The 18,780-nt window shown below is 42.9% G+C and overlaps 1 protein-coding gene across 1 annotated transcript in view; it reads right to left on the bottom strand.

Annotated features, from left to right (window-relative positions):
- Nucleotides 1–2,487: 2,487 nt before the first annotated feature.
- Nucleotides 2,488–18,780, bottom strand: part of LOC116984722 (circularly permutated Ras protein 1-like) — a 48,440-nt gene continuing 32,147 nt past the window's right edge. Inside the window, exons 11-20 of the mRNA XM_033039054.1 lie at nt 18,273–18,354; nt 17,142–17,266; nt 16,436–16,520; nt 14,074–14,180; nt 12,372–12,484; nt 11,080–11,191; nt 9,491–9,631; nt 7,315–7,408; nt 4,146–4,202; nt 2,488–2,686 (exon numbers count right to left, since the gene is read on the bottom strand). Of these exons, the coding sequence (XP_032894945.1) occupies nt 2,576–2,686; nt 4,146–4,202; nt 7,315–7,408; nt 9,491–9,631; nt 11,080–11,191; nt 12,372–12,484; nt 14,074–14,180; nt 16,436–16,520; nt 17,142–17,266; nt 18,273–18,354 (1,027 nt within the window). The 3' untranslated portion in view covers nt 2,488–2,575. The remainder of the gene's footprint in view (nt 2,687–4,145; nt 4,203–7,314; nt 7,409–9,490; nt 9,632–11,079; nt 11,192–12,371; nt 12,485–14,073; nt 14,181–16,435; nt 16,521–17,141; nt 17,267–18,272; nt 18,355–18,780) is intronic.

The following is an 18,780-nucleotide window of genomic DNA, read 5'->3' as shown; positions in this document are numbered from 1 at the left end:
CCATTTCCTGTCTTGTTGATCTATTCTATCTATAATGCCGCTGGCCAATTAGTAAGTATTGTGTTACTGAGCTTTGAGCATGGATTTGCTGTTGGTGTTATCCTGATCTATGTAATGAGTAATCTGAATTTTATTACTTAAAATGGGATTTGCCTTCTATTTGTACGTTTGATTAGTGTATCCTGGTTTATTTGTCTTTGGTTTCATGGTAAAGAGCTTAATTTTGACATTAAACTAACACTGGCGTGAAGTTGTTCAGTGGCAAAATACTGAAGGCTGTCATTTGTCTAAACAGCAAAGACCAATTGCACTCCAGCTTGAACTGAGACTAACCTTGCAGCTTAATATTTGCTAATAAATTATATAAATCAAATTAGTGACCTTTAATTGTTTAATTATTTACATCCCACTCCTCCTGTTCTGATTTATTTGGTTTGACCTTTGTTGGATGTAGTTCTGGGGATATATTTTGACCCAGTCATTGTAGTTATGCACTGACTTTAGACTTTAGAGAAACAGCGTGGAAACAGGCCCTTTGGTCACCGAGTCCGCTCCGATCAACAATCACCCATACACGAGTTCTATCCCACATACTAGTGCCAATTAACCTACAAACATGCACATTTTTGCAATGTGGGAGGCATCCAGAGCACCTGGAGAAAACCCACACAGTCACTGTGAAAATGTATAAACTCTGTACCAACAGCACGCGTAGTCAGGATTGAACTCTGGTCTCTGGCACTGTGAGGCAGCAACTCTATCATTGTGCCAGTTTGAACACATATGTTAAGAGTTAAGAATCTCCAGTATCCATATTTATAGGAATGACAATAAACAGACAAATTAGTCAATTGGGTCAAATGGAAACCACAATTTTTATATGTGTCACTTTTCTTGGGTAAATTGGCTAAGCAAAATGTTTGGGAAAAGAAAGTGAGCCAAATCAACACCTAACCAATAATGTATTAATTATCACTATGGGGTCCAACTGCCTATAACCTATTTTAATCTCTCTGCCTTCATAATAATGAAAAATCGGGCTGAAGGCCCATCAAGTCGGCCCTGGTATTTGACAAGGCAATGACCAAATTACGATGACCAAGGCAGCACCGTGGCGCAGCGATAGAGTTGTTGCCTTACAACGCTTGCAGCACTGGAGCCCGGGGTTCGATCCCAACTATGGGTGCTGTCTGTACGGAGTATGTACGTTCTCTCTGACCGCATGGGTTTTCTCCAAGATCTTCGGTTTCCTCCCACACTCCAAAGACGTACAGATATGTAGGTAAATCGGCTTGGTATGTGTAAAATTGTCCTTAGTGTGTGTAGGATAGTGTTAATGTGCGAGGATCGCTGGTCGATGCGGACTCGGTGGGCCGAAGGGTCTGTTTCCGCGCAGTGTCTCTAAATTTTCAGGCTGAAGTAGCCTATTCCTGCTATTTTAAACTATACTTCCTCATCCTCTTGTTTGTAGTGCCCAAAAATTATTTACATTTCATTCTTCAACTTACTGATTTGACTATTCCTCCACAACCTCCTGGAGTCAAGCACTAAAGATACACACCTTCCATGTAAATAGGTTTCTCCGCAACCTGGTCATAGGGTCATGCAGCACGGAAACAGGCCATTCGCCCCAACTTACCCATCCTGATCAAGATGCCCCATCCTCGCCAGTCCCACCTGCCTGCATCTGCCAACAAAACATTTCCCCTCCATCTACCTGCCCAAATCTATATTATAAAACTCTGAACTTGGATGTTTATATCCTTGTTTGTGCCTTGCGTGTTTGATTCTCTTTTTCTGTGATTCACATCTCGAAAACCCGACGCGCTAATGGTGTCATTTTTACATATTCCGGTAGATTTACCTCATGAAGTCAAAAATCGCCTCATCTGAAAATTTGATTCATTATTTCCCGAGTCATTTCTTGAAATTCTTCACCAATCTGAGATATTTTTTGAAGTTAACGAGCTGTAGCGAGCTGATGACGTCACAATGGCTCTGCTCCTCACGGCCAGCGTACAGTTTCCAATGCGCAGCCTGCTGGCCACTGTTTTCCACGAGCTGCGAGTCACGTAACCCCCCACCACCCCACCCCACCCCCCCCAACCCCCCACCGCGCGTAACTCGCACTCGGCAGCCGTCTGCAAAGTTGCCCCTTAGTTTCCTATTAAATCTTTCTCCTCTCACCTTAAACTTGGTTCTTTGGTTCTTGAATCCCCCCACTTGGGGTAAAAGACTGAGCATTCACCCTATCTATCCCCCTCATGACCTTATACACCTCTATAAGATCACCCCAAGCTCCAAGGAGTAAAGTCCTAGCCTACCTAACCTTAGATTGTTATGTCCTAAATTGTTCACCCCCTATCCTGTAAAATAAGTGTATGTAGGAAGGAACTGGAGATGCTGCTGTATATCGAAGATAGACACAAAGTGTCTGAAGTAACTTAGCGGGACAATAAAAAGAGGGTTCTTTTAGATTTTTTTTACAGGCAGTTATATTTTGTAAAATACAAAGAATGAAAAATTGCAGTTCCATTACAGACTTTCAGCCGATCCATTTCTCCGATCTCCCTGATTAAGTCGTCGGCAATGAAGGAGCTGCTTGTTTAGGCCCCGGCTTCTTCAACATTTTACTCCTTGCATTCTTCAGACGATAAATCGTACTTGCAACCTCATCGGACAATATCTGTTGGGAATTTAAAGTGGATGCATGTTACTTTACAGGTCCTTTGGAAAGACACAAAATCCTGGAGTAAATCAGTGGGTCGGGCAGCATCCCTGGCGAACATATACACTGCACCAGCCTCTGATTACATTTTAATATGTTCAAACACGAAGCAATTTAAGTTGTTTCATGAATCTGAGGAAAGGTAAAATTAAATGAGGAAAATCTCTGATAAGAATGCACCATCCGTAGCAAACTAAATTAGTAAAAAGTGCTGGAGTAACTCAACAGGTTACCACCATCTCTGAAGAAGAATCCTAACCAAAATGTCACCTATCCATGATCTTCAGAGATGCTGCCTGATCCACGTAGTTACTACAGCATTTTGCTTCTTTCCTTGGTAAACCAGCAATAAGCGAGTTTGGTATTCCGAAAAACGCAAGTAATCATGGGATTTGTCAAAGGTCAAATGCTATAAAGAAATGGGTCTTTTTTTGTCTTTTTTCAAGCTTGCATTCGTCAGGGGGCAGATAGAGGGGGCAGATGCGAGTGGGAGACTGGGGGGGGGGGGGTATTCCGACTGCGCTCCCTCAGCTGCCACCCTAAATACAAGACGGAACCTTGCCGCACCTTCCACATCACCAGCTACTGCCCCTACGGTACCCGCTGCCATTTCATCTACAACCCACTCTCAAGACATTTTATAGTAAGTATCCTGCAATTCATCCTCCAGTTCGTGCCAAAACATGGTATCAATTTCCCTCTTGGTAATATAGCAATCTACCAAACCCTATCTTCTTGGCAAGTGGGAGGATACTGGAGCAGCTGGAGGAAACCCATGAGGAGATAGGAAGATTGTGCAAACTCCACACAGATAGCGCCGGAGGTCAGGATTGAGCTGTGATACAGCAGCTCTACTTATTTTGCTGCTGTGTCAATTTAACAAGCCTTTGGTCTCGTGGTTTTAATTTCTTTCCTGCTGCCAGATTGCTCCTCTCTTGAAGGCACTGATATTTCCTAACATAGTGTCAAGGACACTGGCATCCTCATTTATGTAACACATCCGCAGTTGGCAAGCTCTTTTGCCAACTTTGTCTCGGTCACAAACTACTTCCTTTCTTCGATGCTTTAAACCAAGCCTCAGCCAAGTGTAATGCTTCAAATTATGCCAGTGATACAGTTAACGACTTCAAACTAACATCTGACGACAACTTTAGACTTTAGAGATACAGCGCAGAAACTGATTAGCGGGTATCCTATACACTAGCACTATCCTACACCCTAGGGACAATTTACAATTTTACTGAGGCAAATAAACTTTGGAGTGTTCGAGGAAACCGGAGTACCCGGCGAAAACCCATGCGGTCACAGGGAGAACTTACAGACAGCACTCGTAGTCAGGATCGAACCTGGATCCCTGACGCTGTAAAGGCAGCAACTCTACCACTGTGTCAGCCTAACTTCATCGGTGAACATTTACCTTGAAAACAGAATCACTTTTTTCTTCATAATTTTTTGATTTTGCCACACCTTCCACCTGAAATAAGAAAATATGTATGAAAAGATTGAAGATTGCTCAAATGCAAAAAAAAAAGCATATTAAAGAGAAAAGTAAAAAAAACAAAACAGGATGTCTGGGAATTTTATAAGAGTGATGTGACAATTTTGGTGAAAAGTATTTGGAAAAGAAAATTGGGAATGCATAAGGTGATAAGGTCATATATTATAGGAGCAGAATTAGGCCATTTGGCCTGTCAGGTCTACTCCGCCATTCAATCATGGCTAATGTATCTCTCCCTCCTAACTCTATTCTCCTGCCTTCTTCCCATAACCCCAGACACCTGTACTAATCAAGAATAGATCTATCTCTGCCTGAATAATATCCACTGGCTTGGCTTCCACTGCTTTCTATGACGAAGAATTCCACAGATTAACCACCCTCTGACTAAAGAAATTCATCCTCATCTCCTTCCGAATGGAACGTCCTTTAATTCTGAGGCTATGACCTCTAGTTCTAGACTCTCCACTAGTGGAAGCATCCTCTCCACATCCACTCTATCCAAGCCTTTCACTATTTGGTAAGTGTCAATGAGGCATCCCCCTTATCCTTCTAAAATCCTTCTGAAATATGACATCTCCACGTTTGCGGATGACACCAAGCTGGGTGGCAGTGTGAGCTGCGATCAGGATGCTATGAGGCTGCAGGATGACTTGGATAGGTTGGGTGAGTGGGCAGATGTGTGGCAGATGCAGTATAATGTGGATAAATGTGAGGTTATCCACTTTGGTGGCAAGAACAAGAAGGCAGATTATTTGAATGGTGTCAGATTAGGAAAAGGGATGGAGCAACGAGACCTGGGTGTGCTTGTACATCAGTCACTGAAAGTAAACATGCAGGTACAGCAGCCAGTGAAGAAAGCTAATAGCATGTTGGCCTTCATTGCAGGAGGATTTGAGTTTAGGAGCAAGGAAGTCCTACTGCAGTTGTCCAGGCCCCTGGTGAGGCCACACCTGGAGTATTGAGTGCAATTTTGGTCTCCTAATTTGAGGAAGGCATTATTGCTATTGAGGGAGTGCAGCGTAGGTTCACCAGGTTAATTCCCAAGATGGCGGGACTGGCATATGATGGGTCGACTGGGCATGTATTCACTGGAATTTCGAAGGATGAGAGAGGATCTTATGGAAACATATACAATTCTTAAAGGATTGGACGGGCTAGATGTTGGGGGAGTCTAGAACCAGGAGACATAGTTTAAGAATAAGGGGTAGGCCATTTAGGACTGAGTAGAGGAAAACCTCTTCACGCAGAGAGTTGTGAATCTGTGGAATTCTCTGCCACAGAAGGCAGTGGAGGCCAATTCACTGGATGTTTTCAAGAGAGAGTTAGATTTAGCTCTTAGGGCTAAAGGAATGATCATATTGAATGGCGGTGCTGGCTGAAAGGGCCGAATGGCCTACTCCTGCACCTATTTATCTATGTTTCTAAACTCCAGCGAGTTCAGTCCCTGTGCCATCAAATGCTCATCATACCTTAACCCACTCATTCCTAGGATCGTTCTTGTAATTCTCCTCTGGACCCTCACATGCTTCCTCAGATATAGTGCCCAAACGTGCTCACAATACTCCAAATGCGGCCTGACCAGCGCCTTATAGAGCCTCACATTCTTTGCGATATCTCTGATTGTCTCACTGGGTCCTCAGTAAGTCAAATGCATTTGTACATGGGTCAGGCCAGTTTAGCAAAAGCACATATATGACCAATTTGTTACTTAAAGGGCAACTGCCTGAGCAGGGAACAAACTTCCACGCAGTCGTCAGACTGAAGAAGGGTCCCGACCCAAAATGTCACCTGCCCATTCCCTCCAAGGATGCTGCCTGACCTGCTGAGTTATTCCACCACTTTTGCTCAAGATTCCAGCATCTGCAGTTCCTTGTGTTTCCATGTGGTCTTCCTTGAATTAAATATTTATCCCTTGTGGAATTCTCTTTGTTGACCTCCCCTCCAAAACCTGCCTCTTGCTGATTATAATCTGATGTCTCTGATTATTAGCTAAACACAAAGTGCTGGAGGAACTCGGCGGGCCAGGCAGCATCTATGGAGGGAATGGACAGGCAACGTTTCAGGTCTGAACCTTTCAGCGAATTTGACCCCCTGAGTTATTCCAGCACTTAATGTTTTGTTCAAGATCCCAGCATCTGCAGTTCCAATGTAGAAACTAAGAACTGCAGATGCTGGTTTATACCAAAGATACACAAAATACCGGAGTAACTTACTGGGTTGGACGGCACCTCTGGAGAAAAGGTATAGGTAATGTATCGGATCTTGATAAGTCAACTATCCCTAAAGAGACACAAAGTACTAGAGTAACTCAGGGTGTCAGGCAAGGTGTCTCCTTTTTCTCCAGAGATGCCGTCCGACCTGCATTCCTCCAGCACTTTGTGTCTATCTGCATCCATGTTTCTCCATCTCTGATTATGAATATAATTCCTGCCTCTCAAAACGGTTATGACCCAGCTTCTCTCAGTAACTGATTGAGATTTCATATCATGCTCCATCTTAAAGGAAAGAGCACCTCCACTTTCCCGAGTTATTCATGAATTCTCCTGAGTTATTCACAAATTCTCTCGAGTTTTCAAACTCGTAGAATGTTCGTAACGAGTCCGTAGGAGTCCGTGGATATATCATAGTGGCTCGTTATGCCAGCCGTAGGTACCCGGGGCTATTTTTTTTACTGGTGGACATTTTTCATCATGCTGAAAAAAAGCCCCGACTTACCTGATGCCCCGAGTACATAACGAGCCGCTATGATATACCCACGGACTCCTACGGACTCGTTACGAACATTCTGCGAGTTTGAAAACTCGGGAGAAATCGTGAATAACTCAGGAGAATTCGTGAATAACTCGGGAAAGTGGGACAGGCCCTTAACTCTTTGGATTTCAATTCCTGCCCGATTTATTCTTGACCCTCCCATTCTTGTGCGTCTCTGCTCTGCCTCCTGCCCAATGATCCAGACCTACGGGCTAACTGAGTGTGTGAGGAAAAGGCCTTTTAGAGCAACAGCTATATCTGATGCACCTCAGAACGTCAGGATCGCCACAGCTGTTCTACCTCTCACATATCTGGAACTGTGCAAATTAATATTCACCTCCTCAGAATGGGCGAGGTCCTCACACACGACTGCCACTGATCGCAGCCAGTTCTGATAAATACCTTCCTCTTCTTGATTATGTTTCTTTTCACTGAAAGGGGAAAGACTTGCATCAAAAACACAATAACCCAAACCTCCTTGTTTTCGATATATCATATTCGGTCCACAAAGAAGGGGCCTGCATTATAGCTTCTGTTTAATGTGTGGCTCCACTCAATTTACTTCACATTCTTGACTTGCCTGCACAGGCTGATTGGTCAATAAGTAACAGCTGTGCTGTGAAACTAAAATAATGAACATTGTTGAACCCTTGGTTAAATTTGATATGACTTGGAGAAGCTTCATTCAACATTTTCACACTACATACATTGTCTCCTCTCCAACTGTTATAATAATTATTTTACCTTTATACGGTGGAACGGACTTGTTGAAATTCTTTGCAGCCTAGATTCTGTTTTTCTTTTATTTTTTCTAGTTTAGGGGGTTTTGTTTTTCTCTTTTTTCACTTTTTTTCTTTTTATCTTTTTGTTTTTATATATATAAGTTCTCTTTTAAACACTTAACTATATTTACATAGAGACCGGGAGGTCTATATTCAATGTATATTTTGACACTGGACATTTAGGTTATATCTGTTACTAATGTAATCCTGATCACTATGTATCAATATCACTGTTCTGTTTACCATTATTTTTTTTTTGTTTTATTTTTGTTTTTGAAAAAAAACAAATAAAAAGATTTTAAAAGAAAGAAACTAAAGTAATGAAATTACTGTAAAATCAGGTACTTAAAAAATCCTATTGCACCTCCTGAAGACCTGTCAGGCCGTGTTGTGCGGTAAGTACAATGATTAATGTCTCCCCTTAGCTGGTTTGTGGCGCAGTGGTAGAGTTGCTGCCTAACAGCGCCAGAGACTCTGGTTCGCCCCTGACTACGGGCACTATCTGTACGGAGTTTGTACGTTCTCCCTTGACCATGTGGGTTTTTTCCAGGTGTTCTGGTTTCTTCCCACACTCCAAAGACGTACAGGTCTGTAGGTCTGTAATTGGTTTCTGTAAATTGTAAAATTGTCCCTAGTGTGTAGGTAGTGCTAGTGTATGGGTGAAACCGCTGGTCGGTACAGACTCGTTGGATCAAGGAGCCTGTTTCCACTCTGTATCTCTAAAGATTAAAGTGTGAATCAAGCACGCACAGTGATGTACTCCCGACTGGATAAAGGCATAATGTTGGGTTAGTAAACTGATGCATCAAACCATGCTAGACATGGGTTGCGATATACCAGAACTATTTACTCTGTACTTTGGTACTTGTGGTTTCAATTTACTAGGCTTTTAAAACTCGAAACTAATGTCACCTACATGGTTCACTTTTCCCCTCCACCTGAATCCCTTTACCTTCACTTGCCAGGAATGGACACAAAGTGCTGGAGTAAAAAGGAGATACAAGGAACTGCAGATGTTGGTTTACAAAAAAAAGACAAAGTGGCTGGAGTAACTCAGTGGGTCAGGTGGTATCTCAGAAGAACATGGATTGATGATGTTTTAGGTCAGGTCCCTTCTTCAGACTGATTGTGATGGGAAAGGGGGAAAGAAAGCTGGAATAGAGAAGGGGCAGGATTAGGCCTGGCGAATGATAAGAGGATATAGGTGAGGAGAGGTTTTGATAGTGGGTGCTGGAATAATTCAGCGGGCCAGGCAGCATCTCTCGAGAACATGGATTGGTGATATTTTGGGTCTGGACCCTTTTGGAGATTTATGTCTACATATCATATCACTTTCCAGGCTTTGTCCCACCCTCAGCTATTCCCTCTGTACTACAATGTCTGAAGATTGGTCCTGACTCCAAACATCACCTATCCATGTTCTCCAGAAATGTTGCCTGATGATGTTTGGAGTCAGGACCAATCTTCAGACATTGTAGCATGGTCAGCATGGACTCAGTGGGCCAAAGGGCCTGTTTCATGCTGTATCGCTAAACTAATCTAAACTAAACTAAATACATTGAGTCTTTTATTGTCGCTGGATCTAAATCCCAAAACTCTGTCCTCAACTGTACTGGAAGGAAGGGCAATAAACATTGGCCTTGTCATCATCTTGATTCCAAAATGAATACATAGCAAACATTCTATATCATTCTATATCAGATCATTCAATCAACACAAAAGTTTAATTACACGATCTTCTGGATGAACTCCTTCCGTGCGGCCATCTCGCTGCAAGCTTCTTTCACTCGGCCCTCCATCGTCAGACGACCACTGAGCTGTGCTGCATGTATTCCCAGCACCGTTATGTTCACACTCTCCTCAACCAGGGAACTGAAACAGGGAGAGGGAGAGGGAGAGGGAGAGAGAGAGAGATATCAGACCAAGAGAGAGAGAGAGAGATCAGCCCCTCTCACACCCTAGAACTGGATTCACATGACCAGCATGCAGAAATAGATTGATTGGTTTTAGGTTTAATGTGTAGGAGGGAACTGTAGATGCTGGTTTACACCAAAGATAGACACAAAGTGATGGAGTAACTCAGAGGGCCGGGCAGCATCTCTGGAGAAAAGGAATAGGTGACATTTCGAGTTGAGACCCTCCTAAACTAAAAAAGAGTATTAGTAAACATAGTCAAGCCAAACTCAAGTTCAGTAGGTAGAGCAAAGGGGAAGATACAGAGAACATTTAGAAATGGCGCTAGATTTACAGGTAGACCAAAGATTGAGTCTGAAGAAGGGTCTCGACCTAAAACGTCATCTATTACTTTTCTCCAGTCCAACTGAGTTACTCCAGCATTATGTGTCTATCTTAACCTTGGGTTTAGGTTTATTATAGTCATGTGTACAGCAAAAGCTTTGTTTTGCATACAATCAAATCAAATCAGATTCAGGGACAGTTTATACCCAGCTGTTATTAGGTAACTGAATCATCCTATCACCAACAGTCTTAACATACCATCTACCTCGGAATATCTTTAATTGGACTTTACTGGACTTTATCTTGCACTAAGCGTTATTCCCTTTATCCTAAACTGTACATTGTGGACGGGTTGATTTTACTCGTATATAGACTTTCCGCTAACTGGATAGCACGCAACAAAAAAGTTTCCCGCTGTACCTCTGTACACATGACAATAAACTGGACTAAATTTACAAGAGTAGAGCGATTGCATCAGATGATAATAGATCCTCCTCTGTGACCAGCACACAAAGTTGCTACACTCCGGCATGTTATTGCTGATAATGGAACCATAGAATATCAAAACAATTGATGTGAATGTTTAGTTAAATTACTTTAGACATATAGCATGGAAACAGGCCCTTCAGCCCATCGGCCCACGCTGACCATCACCCGTCAACACTAATTCCACTCCCTACACATTTGGGGCAATTTTTACAAAGGCCAATTAACCTACAAACCCACACATCTTTGGGCTGTGGGAGGAAACCGGAGCTCCTGGTGGAAATCCTCACAGTCGCAGGGAGAACTACAGGAGACCTGGGTTCTATACTGATCTTGGGTGCTGTCTGAATGGAGTAACTCAGTGTGTCAGGTGCATTCCTGGAGAACATGGGTAAGTGATGATTTGGGTTGGGATCCTTCTTCAGACTGAATAGTATTTTTCATGTGCTCTTTCAACCTTTACATAACACAAAATGCATCTGGTCAATGTAGTGCTTGTGAAGTTTGTTAAGTTTACTCAGGGAAACATAACATGCAAATTATATATACACGACTGCATGTCACATGTTTATGAAGTCTTAAACCGGGTGGAGTACCTGTTGTTTGTGATTCGTTTCTCCTGACTGATGATACGACAAGCCTTTCTTCTATCAGGAGTGGTAAAGTTTACTTGCAGCTGGAAGGGCAGTTTTTCATTATCCTGAACAGCTGAGAAAATGTAAAGATATTTGTGTTCTCTGTATCGATAAATCCGAGTCATTGGAGATTAAATTGCACATAGTATGGAATACCTCGCTGAATATGAAGACTTCCCTTGCTATTCTCAATCTGGGAAGTGCAGAATCAGGTGCAGTTGTCATCAGATAACTGAACCATCCTACCACCAACTAGAGAGCAGTTCTGATCTATTTTCTACCTTATTGAAGACCCTTGGACTATCTTTAATAGGACTTTACTGGACTTTATCTTACAGAAACATTATTTCCTTTATCCTATATCTGTACACTGTGAATGGCTTGATTGTAATCCTGGATTGTCTTTCTGCTGACATGACACCACACAATAAAAAAGCTTTTCACTGTACCGCGGTACACGTGCCAATAAACTAAACTAAAGTTAACCTAGAAGAGGAGAACTTGTACAAAGGCAAGGTCACTACTGACTGACCTTTCTGCATCCGAAGGAAGGTCAGGATGGTCGAAACCCATCATGGGGTAAGGGCTGGGGTCAGAGGGGAGATACTGTGGGGGGGGGGGGGATGATTGTGGCTGAGGGTTGGGGGGGGGGGGGGAGGGTGTGATGGGGAGTATTGGGATGGGGGGTAAAGCAGAACTAGTATTGCTTGGAATAAGAGGTAGGACAGCAGGGCCTAGCGTTTCCATGTACAAAGTTAAGACCTCTGCCTAGATAACCATGCGCTTGAATATTCAAGCTAAAAAATAGATTTTAGCTGTTGAACATATAGTTGTGGCTTTATCGTTCCCACAGCATGTGTTGGGATGGATCAAATGTTGCATTTGTAATTAGAGGAACTGGTTTCGGACAGGCGTGTAAGGGGAGGAAAGGGTGGTAATAGATGCACATGCACCGCCCATATCCTCAACCTATGTCTTATCGTGCCGATCTTAAAACCTCTTAAACACCATTATTGGATCTGCCTCCGCTACCATCTCAGGCAACACATTCCAGGCACCCACCACTCTTTGTGTAAAAAGAAATTGCTCTACACATCTCTTTAAACTTTGCGCCTCTCACCTTAAAGCTATGCCCTTTGGCCTTTGACATTTCCACCCTGGGAGAAAGTTTCTGACTGGCTACCCTATTTATACATTAGTAAAACTGTGGGCTGCTTAGTATGATACAATTAGCAGTTCTTTCTAACACTTACTTTGAATGTGGGATTCCTTTATTCCGAATTCAAATGTCATCTCCGTATCTTTGGTAACATTTCCAACTTGCTTCACCAGCTTATTTCCTGTTTGCGCTTCATATCTGAAATACCTAAATACAAGAGAGAAAGAGAAAAAATGTTTTCTCCTTGTGCCAGAGCAGCCGGTATTTACATATGATTTCCAATATAATAAAACATGTCAAGGCACTTCATAGGAACATAAGGCAATTGATCACACAATCAGCAACCAGCTCCAGGTTAGTTTGGAGATACAACATGGAAACAGGCCCTTCAGCTCACCGAGTTACAACCACCATCAATCACCTGTTCACACAATTTTATTCAACTTCCGCATCCACTCCCTACTCATACGGTGCAATTTTACAAAGGCCAATTAACCTGCAAATCTGCACATCTTTGGGATGTGGAGGGAAACCAGAGCACCAGGAGGAAACCTTTGCGGTTGCAGGGAGAATGTGCAAACCACGCAGACAGCACCCAAGCTCAGGATTTCCCCTTGGTCTCTGGTGGTGTGAAGCAGCAGCTCTACCACTGTGCCACTGTGCCACTCTTAGGAGGCACTAGTATAACATGGGCTTGGACTTGACTGGCTCCGTGTCTCCTATTAACAAAGACCATTCATAGTCTAATTTGCAGCACCACCTTACATAGCACAGACTTCATAAAAACAAGTCCAAGAAAATGTAAGCAAATGAATAACGTTATGAATGGTCAAAAATATTTTCTGCTTTCCCAAAATGCTTATGATATACATTAGGATCCCCCTTATCCCGTATGTGTATGCTGTGGACAGTTTGATTGTAATCATGTATAGTCTTTTCGTTGGCATGCAACAAAGAGCTAGGTACACATGGCAATAATAAACTAAACTAATGAAATGTTAATGGATTTGTTAATAATACATCCCTATTATTATAGTGTCAAAATGGATAGCCTCTGAATAGAACCATTGAACCATTGAAAAAGGCAAAATCAATGAAATTGAGCTGCTTACATTGATCGGCTTGAAGGTGGCTTCATTACTGACTGAAAACTGTTATGCAAGATTGTTAGTGCCATGGATATTTATTGGAGATTGCTATTGTGGTGCTAAACGTGAAAGATTCCCAGTGTAATAATGGAAATCTGGATCCCTTTATGTTTACAGAATCAAAGGGTTTTTTTTCCCCCTTCATCACAAGTGATAGAACATTCAACTAAGACACAAGGTGCTGGAGTAACTCAGCGGGTCAGGCAGCACCTTTGGAGAACATAGATAGTTGATGTTTCGGGTTGGGACACTTCTTCAGACTTTGTGTCCTTTTGTGCATTAACCAGCATTTGCAGTTCCTTGTTTATACATTAGAATATTCAACTAGGATGTATTTTCACCTGGAATTCTCCGTCTAATCTTTTAAGTCTTGCAGTCTACTATATTTCTTACCACTTTTGAAATTTCTTCATATTCGAACAGCAACTTCACACCCTACACCTCTTAACTACTGTTTAGTGTCTTTGCTGCCCCATCTTTTGTGATTCACCTTGGGATTGTTACTGAATTAAAGGCATTGCACAGGTGCATGTAGTTGATGTTTTATTGCACTTACATGTGGGGAAGAAAGCAGAAGGTTGTTGTCCAATCTAGTGCAACCAGTAGATGCCTTCAGAGACACATTTGATCTGAGTAGTTTTCACTTACATTTGTTCAGTGACTACAAAGGTAACAGTAACATCAGTCGCAATCACATCATCTTCCAAAGTAGCTTGAATCTCGTTGGGCAAATTAATTGGATTGACAATGTTGACCTGAAATGAGAAATAATAAGATTAGCAAGCTTGGCATCTCCTACTTCATCATTTCTGTCTTTCATTTCTACATGTACACATCCAGTCCGTAAGGCAAACTAAAAGAATGTAAGGAGCACAAAATGCCACTCTCTGACCAATTAGGGTAGCACAGTGGTGCAGCGGTAGAGTTACTGCCTTACAGGGCCTGATACCCGGGTTAGATCCTGACCACAGTTGCTGCCTGTGCAGAGTTTATACGTTCTCCCCGTGACACCGTCGGTTTTCTCCGGGTACTCAAGTTTCCCCCTACATTCCAAAGAGGTGCAGGTTTGTAGGTTGTTTTGGCTTTGGCTCTTAAAGATAGCGGAGTCAGGAGACATGGGGAGAAGGCAGGAACGGGGTACTGATTGGGGATGATCAGCCATGATCACATTGAATGGCAGTGTTGGCTCGAAGGGTCGAATGGCCTACTCCTGCACCGATTGTCTAATGTAAAAGTTGTCCCAATTGTGTAGGAGAGAACTAGTGCATGGGTGATTGTTGGTCGGCGCGGACTCGATGGGCCGAAAGGTCTGTTTCCATGCTGTATCTCTAATCTAAACTAAACCTTGAAAACCCAGGATTAACTTCAGAGTACCCATGTGCAAGACACTTAGTTTAGTTTAGTTTAGTTTAGGGATATAGCATGGAAACAGAGCCTACCGTATTGACCAGCGATCCCCCTACACTAGCACTATCCTATACACTAGGAACAATTAGCAATTTTTGCCAAAAGCCAAACCCACCTACAAATCTGTACGTCTTTGGAGTGTGGGAAGAAACTGGAGTTCCCGGAGAAAAGCCATGCGGTCACAAGGGGAACCTCTAAACTCCGTACGGACAGCACCCGTAGTCAGGATCGAATCCGGGTCTCTGGCGCTGTAAGGCAGCAACTCTACCACTGTGCCACCAATCCGGACACTTCTATGGCATACAGTAGTTTTTGATGGGTCGCTCTTTATTTGCAAGTGAGTCTTTAGCGTTATGAGGCAGCAGCTCAACTGGCTGCACCACTGTGATACCCACAATCAGTCAGCCCGAGTGCAACGTGTTTACATAACTCAGGATGCAACACTGGGATCTCTCTCTGTATCCAGGAATATCAGAGATGATTAACGAGATTGTAGAGGACAAGTAGAAGTCGTGTGCTTAGCGACAACAGCATTAACACAACTGCAAAAGGTCCATTGTTGACCCTCTAGTGCTTGACAGGACAATGAAACTAAATTATGAATCCATACAGGATATATCAGCTTTCCACAGTCAGAAAGTTTATATTGTAATAAAGATCATAACTTTAAGCACATCCAGCAGTGAAAAGAACATCAATCAAATAGTGTCTCATGGTCACTGGATATCTATCTGGAACGCAGCCCTATCTAATTTGGTGGAGCAAACCTAGTCACAGAGCATCCCAGTTGCTGCCTCAGTTGAGACCAATTCACTCAACACATGCCAGGAAATGGACATGAGCTTTTTGTGTTTTGGATTTCTATTCCATGTGACATTTTGTCACATGTATAAGATCATGAGGGGAATAGATAGGGTAAATGGACAGTCTTTTATTGAGAGAAGGGGAATCAAGAACCAGAGGACTTTGGTTTAAGGTGAGGGGTAAAGGATTTAATATGGACCTGGGAGCAACTTTTTTTATACAGAGAGTGGTAGGTACATGGAACGAGCTGCCGGAGGAGGTAGTTGAGGTAGGTACTATTGCAACATTTAAAAAGCATTTGGATAGATACATGGATACCATAGGTTGAGAGGGATATGGGCCAAACGCAGGCAGGTGGAACCAGTGTGGATGGGGCATGTTGGTCGGTATGGGCAAGTTGAACTGAAGGCTATGACTGTGACTATTTATTCCATGACTGAAGCATTAAAGGAGATTAAAATGAGATCTACTCTGAACTTGTAAACACGCATTGAGTCTTTGATCCAGTGCAGGGGAATCAAAAAACAGAGGATATAGGTTTAAAATGGGAGGAGCAAGATTCAGCAAGAACCTGAAGATGGGTCCCGACCCAAAAAATCACCTATCCGTGTTCTCCAGGGATGCTGCCTGACCCGCTGAGTTACTCCAGCACTTTGTGCCATTTTTTGTTGACATTGTTCATTGCTCTTAAGATAATTCCGCTGGAGTTGTGTTATTTTTTGTTTCATTATATAAACTGCATTTTGAAGTGAAGTAATTAACAGTGTTACTGTTTCCACTATTACATTGGTATTCTTACCCTTCCTCCTGTCCGATCTGCCAAGTTTCCAAGTTCTGCCAATCTACAGTCGGTGCCTTCTATTGTCAGAATCGATACAATCACCCTGGAGCAAGGACAGAAAATATAAATCTGTGTGGAGCAGACCATTTTTATTTTGTCACTCTTCTGCTATAACTTTCCAACCAGAAACTCTGAGACATGGTGGCGCAGCGGTAGAGTTTCTGCCTTACTGTGCCGGAGACCCAGGTTCGATCCTGACTATGGGTGCTATCTGGGTGTTTGCACATTCTCTGTGACCATGTGGGTTTTCTCCGGGTGCTCAGGTTCCCTCCCACACTCCAATGACATATAGTTTTGTAGGTTAATTAGTTTCAGTAAAATTGTAAATTGTCCCTGGTGTGTAGGATGGTGCTAGTGTACGGGGTGATCACTGCTCGGCGCAGACTCGGTGGGCCAAAGGGCCAATTTCTGCGCTGTATTTCTAAAGTCTAAAGGTAGCATCTGTGGGAAGAATTTCTGAAAAAGGGTCCTGGATCTGGAACATTAACTTTCCTTCTCTTACCACAGATGCTGCGTAACCTGCTGAATATTTTCATCATTCCCTGTGTTTCCTCCCCCAGGTCTCCAGCATCTGAAGTGTTTTTGAGTTTCATTAAAATGCAATATACAGTAATTGGAAGTCATTTTGTGCAAAAACAGTGGAGCATAAAAATTGATTGCTTACCCATTTAAAGTTGCTTGCTCTCCTAAATCGGTGTAGAATTGTTTGGAGTAGGCATGCATATCTTCCTCCATGCTCTCCAAGTATCCCAGGCCTATATTTGCCTTCCCATCTGTACAGATGATCACCTGAAGTTGCAGAATGTATAAGAGTTATAGAATTGTCCTTGCAGATGAAACTTGATAATACAAGCCTTCTACTCGCGTTGCAGCAAATATTATTACATCATTCTATCACCAGTGGTATTGGATGGCAGTGTGAAAACATTTTTCATGCAGAAGGTTGTGGTTATATGGAACGAGTTGCCAGAGAAGGTAGTTGAGGCAGAGAGAGTCATAGAATCACAAAGAGTGGAACCAGGCGCTTTGGCCCTACTTGCCCATGCTGACCAATATGCCTCATCTACACTAGTCCCACCTGTCTGCATTAGGCCCATTTCCCTCTAACCCTATCCATGTACCTGTCTAAATGCATCTTAAACATTACGATAATACCTGCCTCAACTACCACCTCCAGCAACTCGTTCGATATACCCACCACCCTTTGGTAAAAAAAGAGGCAGGACTATAACAACATTTGAAAGGTAGGTACATGGATAGGAAAGTTTTAGAGGGATATGGGCCAAACCCGGCCAGGTGGGACTAGCATAGATGGAACATCTTGGTTGGCATAGACTAGTTGGGCTGAAGGGCCTGTTTCCATGCTCTTTTACGCCAATGGCAGATTGATATGAAAGAGGCATAGCTCCCTGAAGATAGACACAAAATGCTGGAGTAACTCAGCGGAACAGGCAGCATCTTTGGATAGAAGGAATGGATGACGTTTCGGGTCAAGACCCTTCTTCAGACTTCTTCAGTCCTGAAACATCACCCATTCCTTCTATCCAGAAGTGTTGTGTCCTGCTGAATTACTCTAGCATTTAGTGTCTATCTTCATTGTAAACCAGCATCTGCAGTTCCCTCCTGCACATAGCTCCATGACTCTCTTCCCTGTTCCACCTGTGGCTCAATGCATGGAGCTTTGTACTTGGATTCTTGCCAGACAGAATGATCCAGATACAATTCTGGGTTGGTCCTGGGTGTGTAGATCTCAGGCAGAACAGCTGTCAGGACATTGCCATCGGCTCAGACATACCTTTGAGCCGGGACTCATTGATGCCATCGACACTGCTACAAGTGCAGCTGGACCCAGGGCAGTAGCACCTTTCTCTCTCATCCTACGGAGAAAAATTACAAACTTTGGGTCAAATCGAAGCGCAATTGTGGCCGGGCGTGTGTTGAGCTCCCAGAACTTAGCAGAAATAAGCATTTAAACTTCAACTAACCAGGAACTGGAAGAGGAATTTAGAGACCGGTGTTGGACAGAGTGTGAACATTAGTTGACGACATGAACACCATTGACTAAATCCCTGGAAAAAATGGCTTTAAAAGAAGACTAGAAGATGCTTGTGAGTAGGAAGGAACTGCAGATGCTGGTTTACACCAAAGATAGACACAAAATGCTGGAGTAACTCAGTAACTCAGAAATAGGTGACGATTCGGGTCAATATCCTTTTTTCCAGAGATGCTGCCTGATCCGCTAAGTTACTCCAGCATTTTGTCTCTCTATCTTCGCTAGCCTCGACATTTAGAGTGAGAGCGGG

Source organism: Amblyraja radiata, chromosome 20, assembly GCF_010909765.2.
Source record: "Amblyraja radiata isolate CabotCenter1 chromosome 20, sAmbRad1.1.pri, whole genome shotgun sequence".
In the NCBI taxonomy this organism is placed as follows: Eukaryota; Metazoa; Chordata; class Chondrichthyes; order Rajiformes; family Rajidae; genus Amblyraja; species Amblyraja radiata.
The sequence above is the reverse complement of the archived record's forward strand: the minus strand, read 5'-3'. Positions and strand labels throughout refer to the sequence as shown.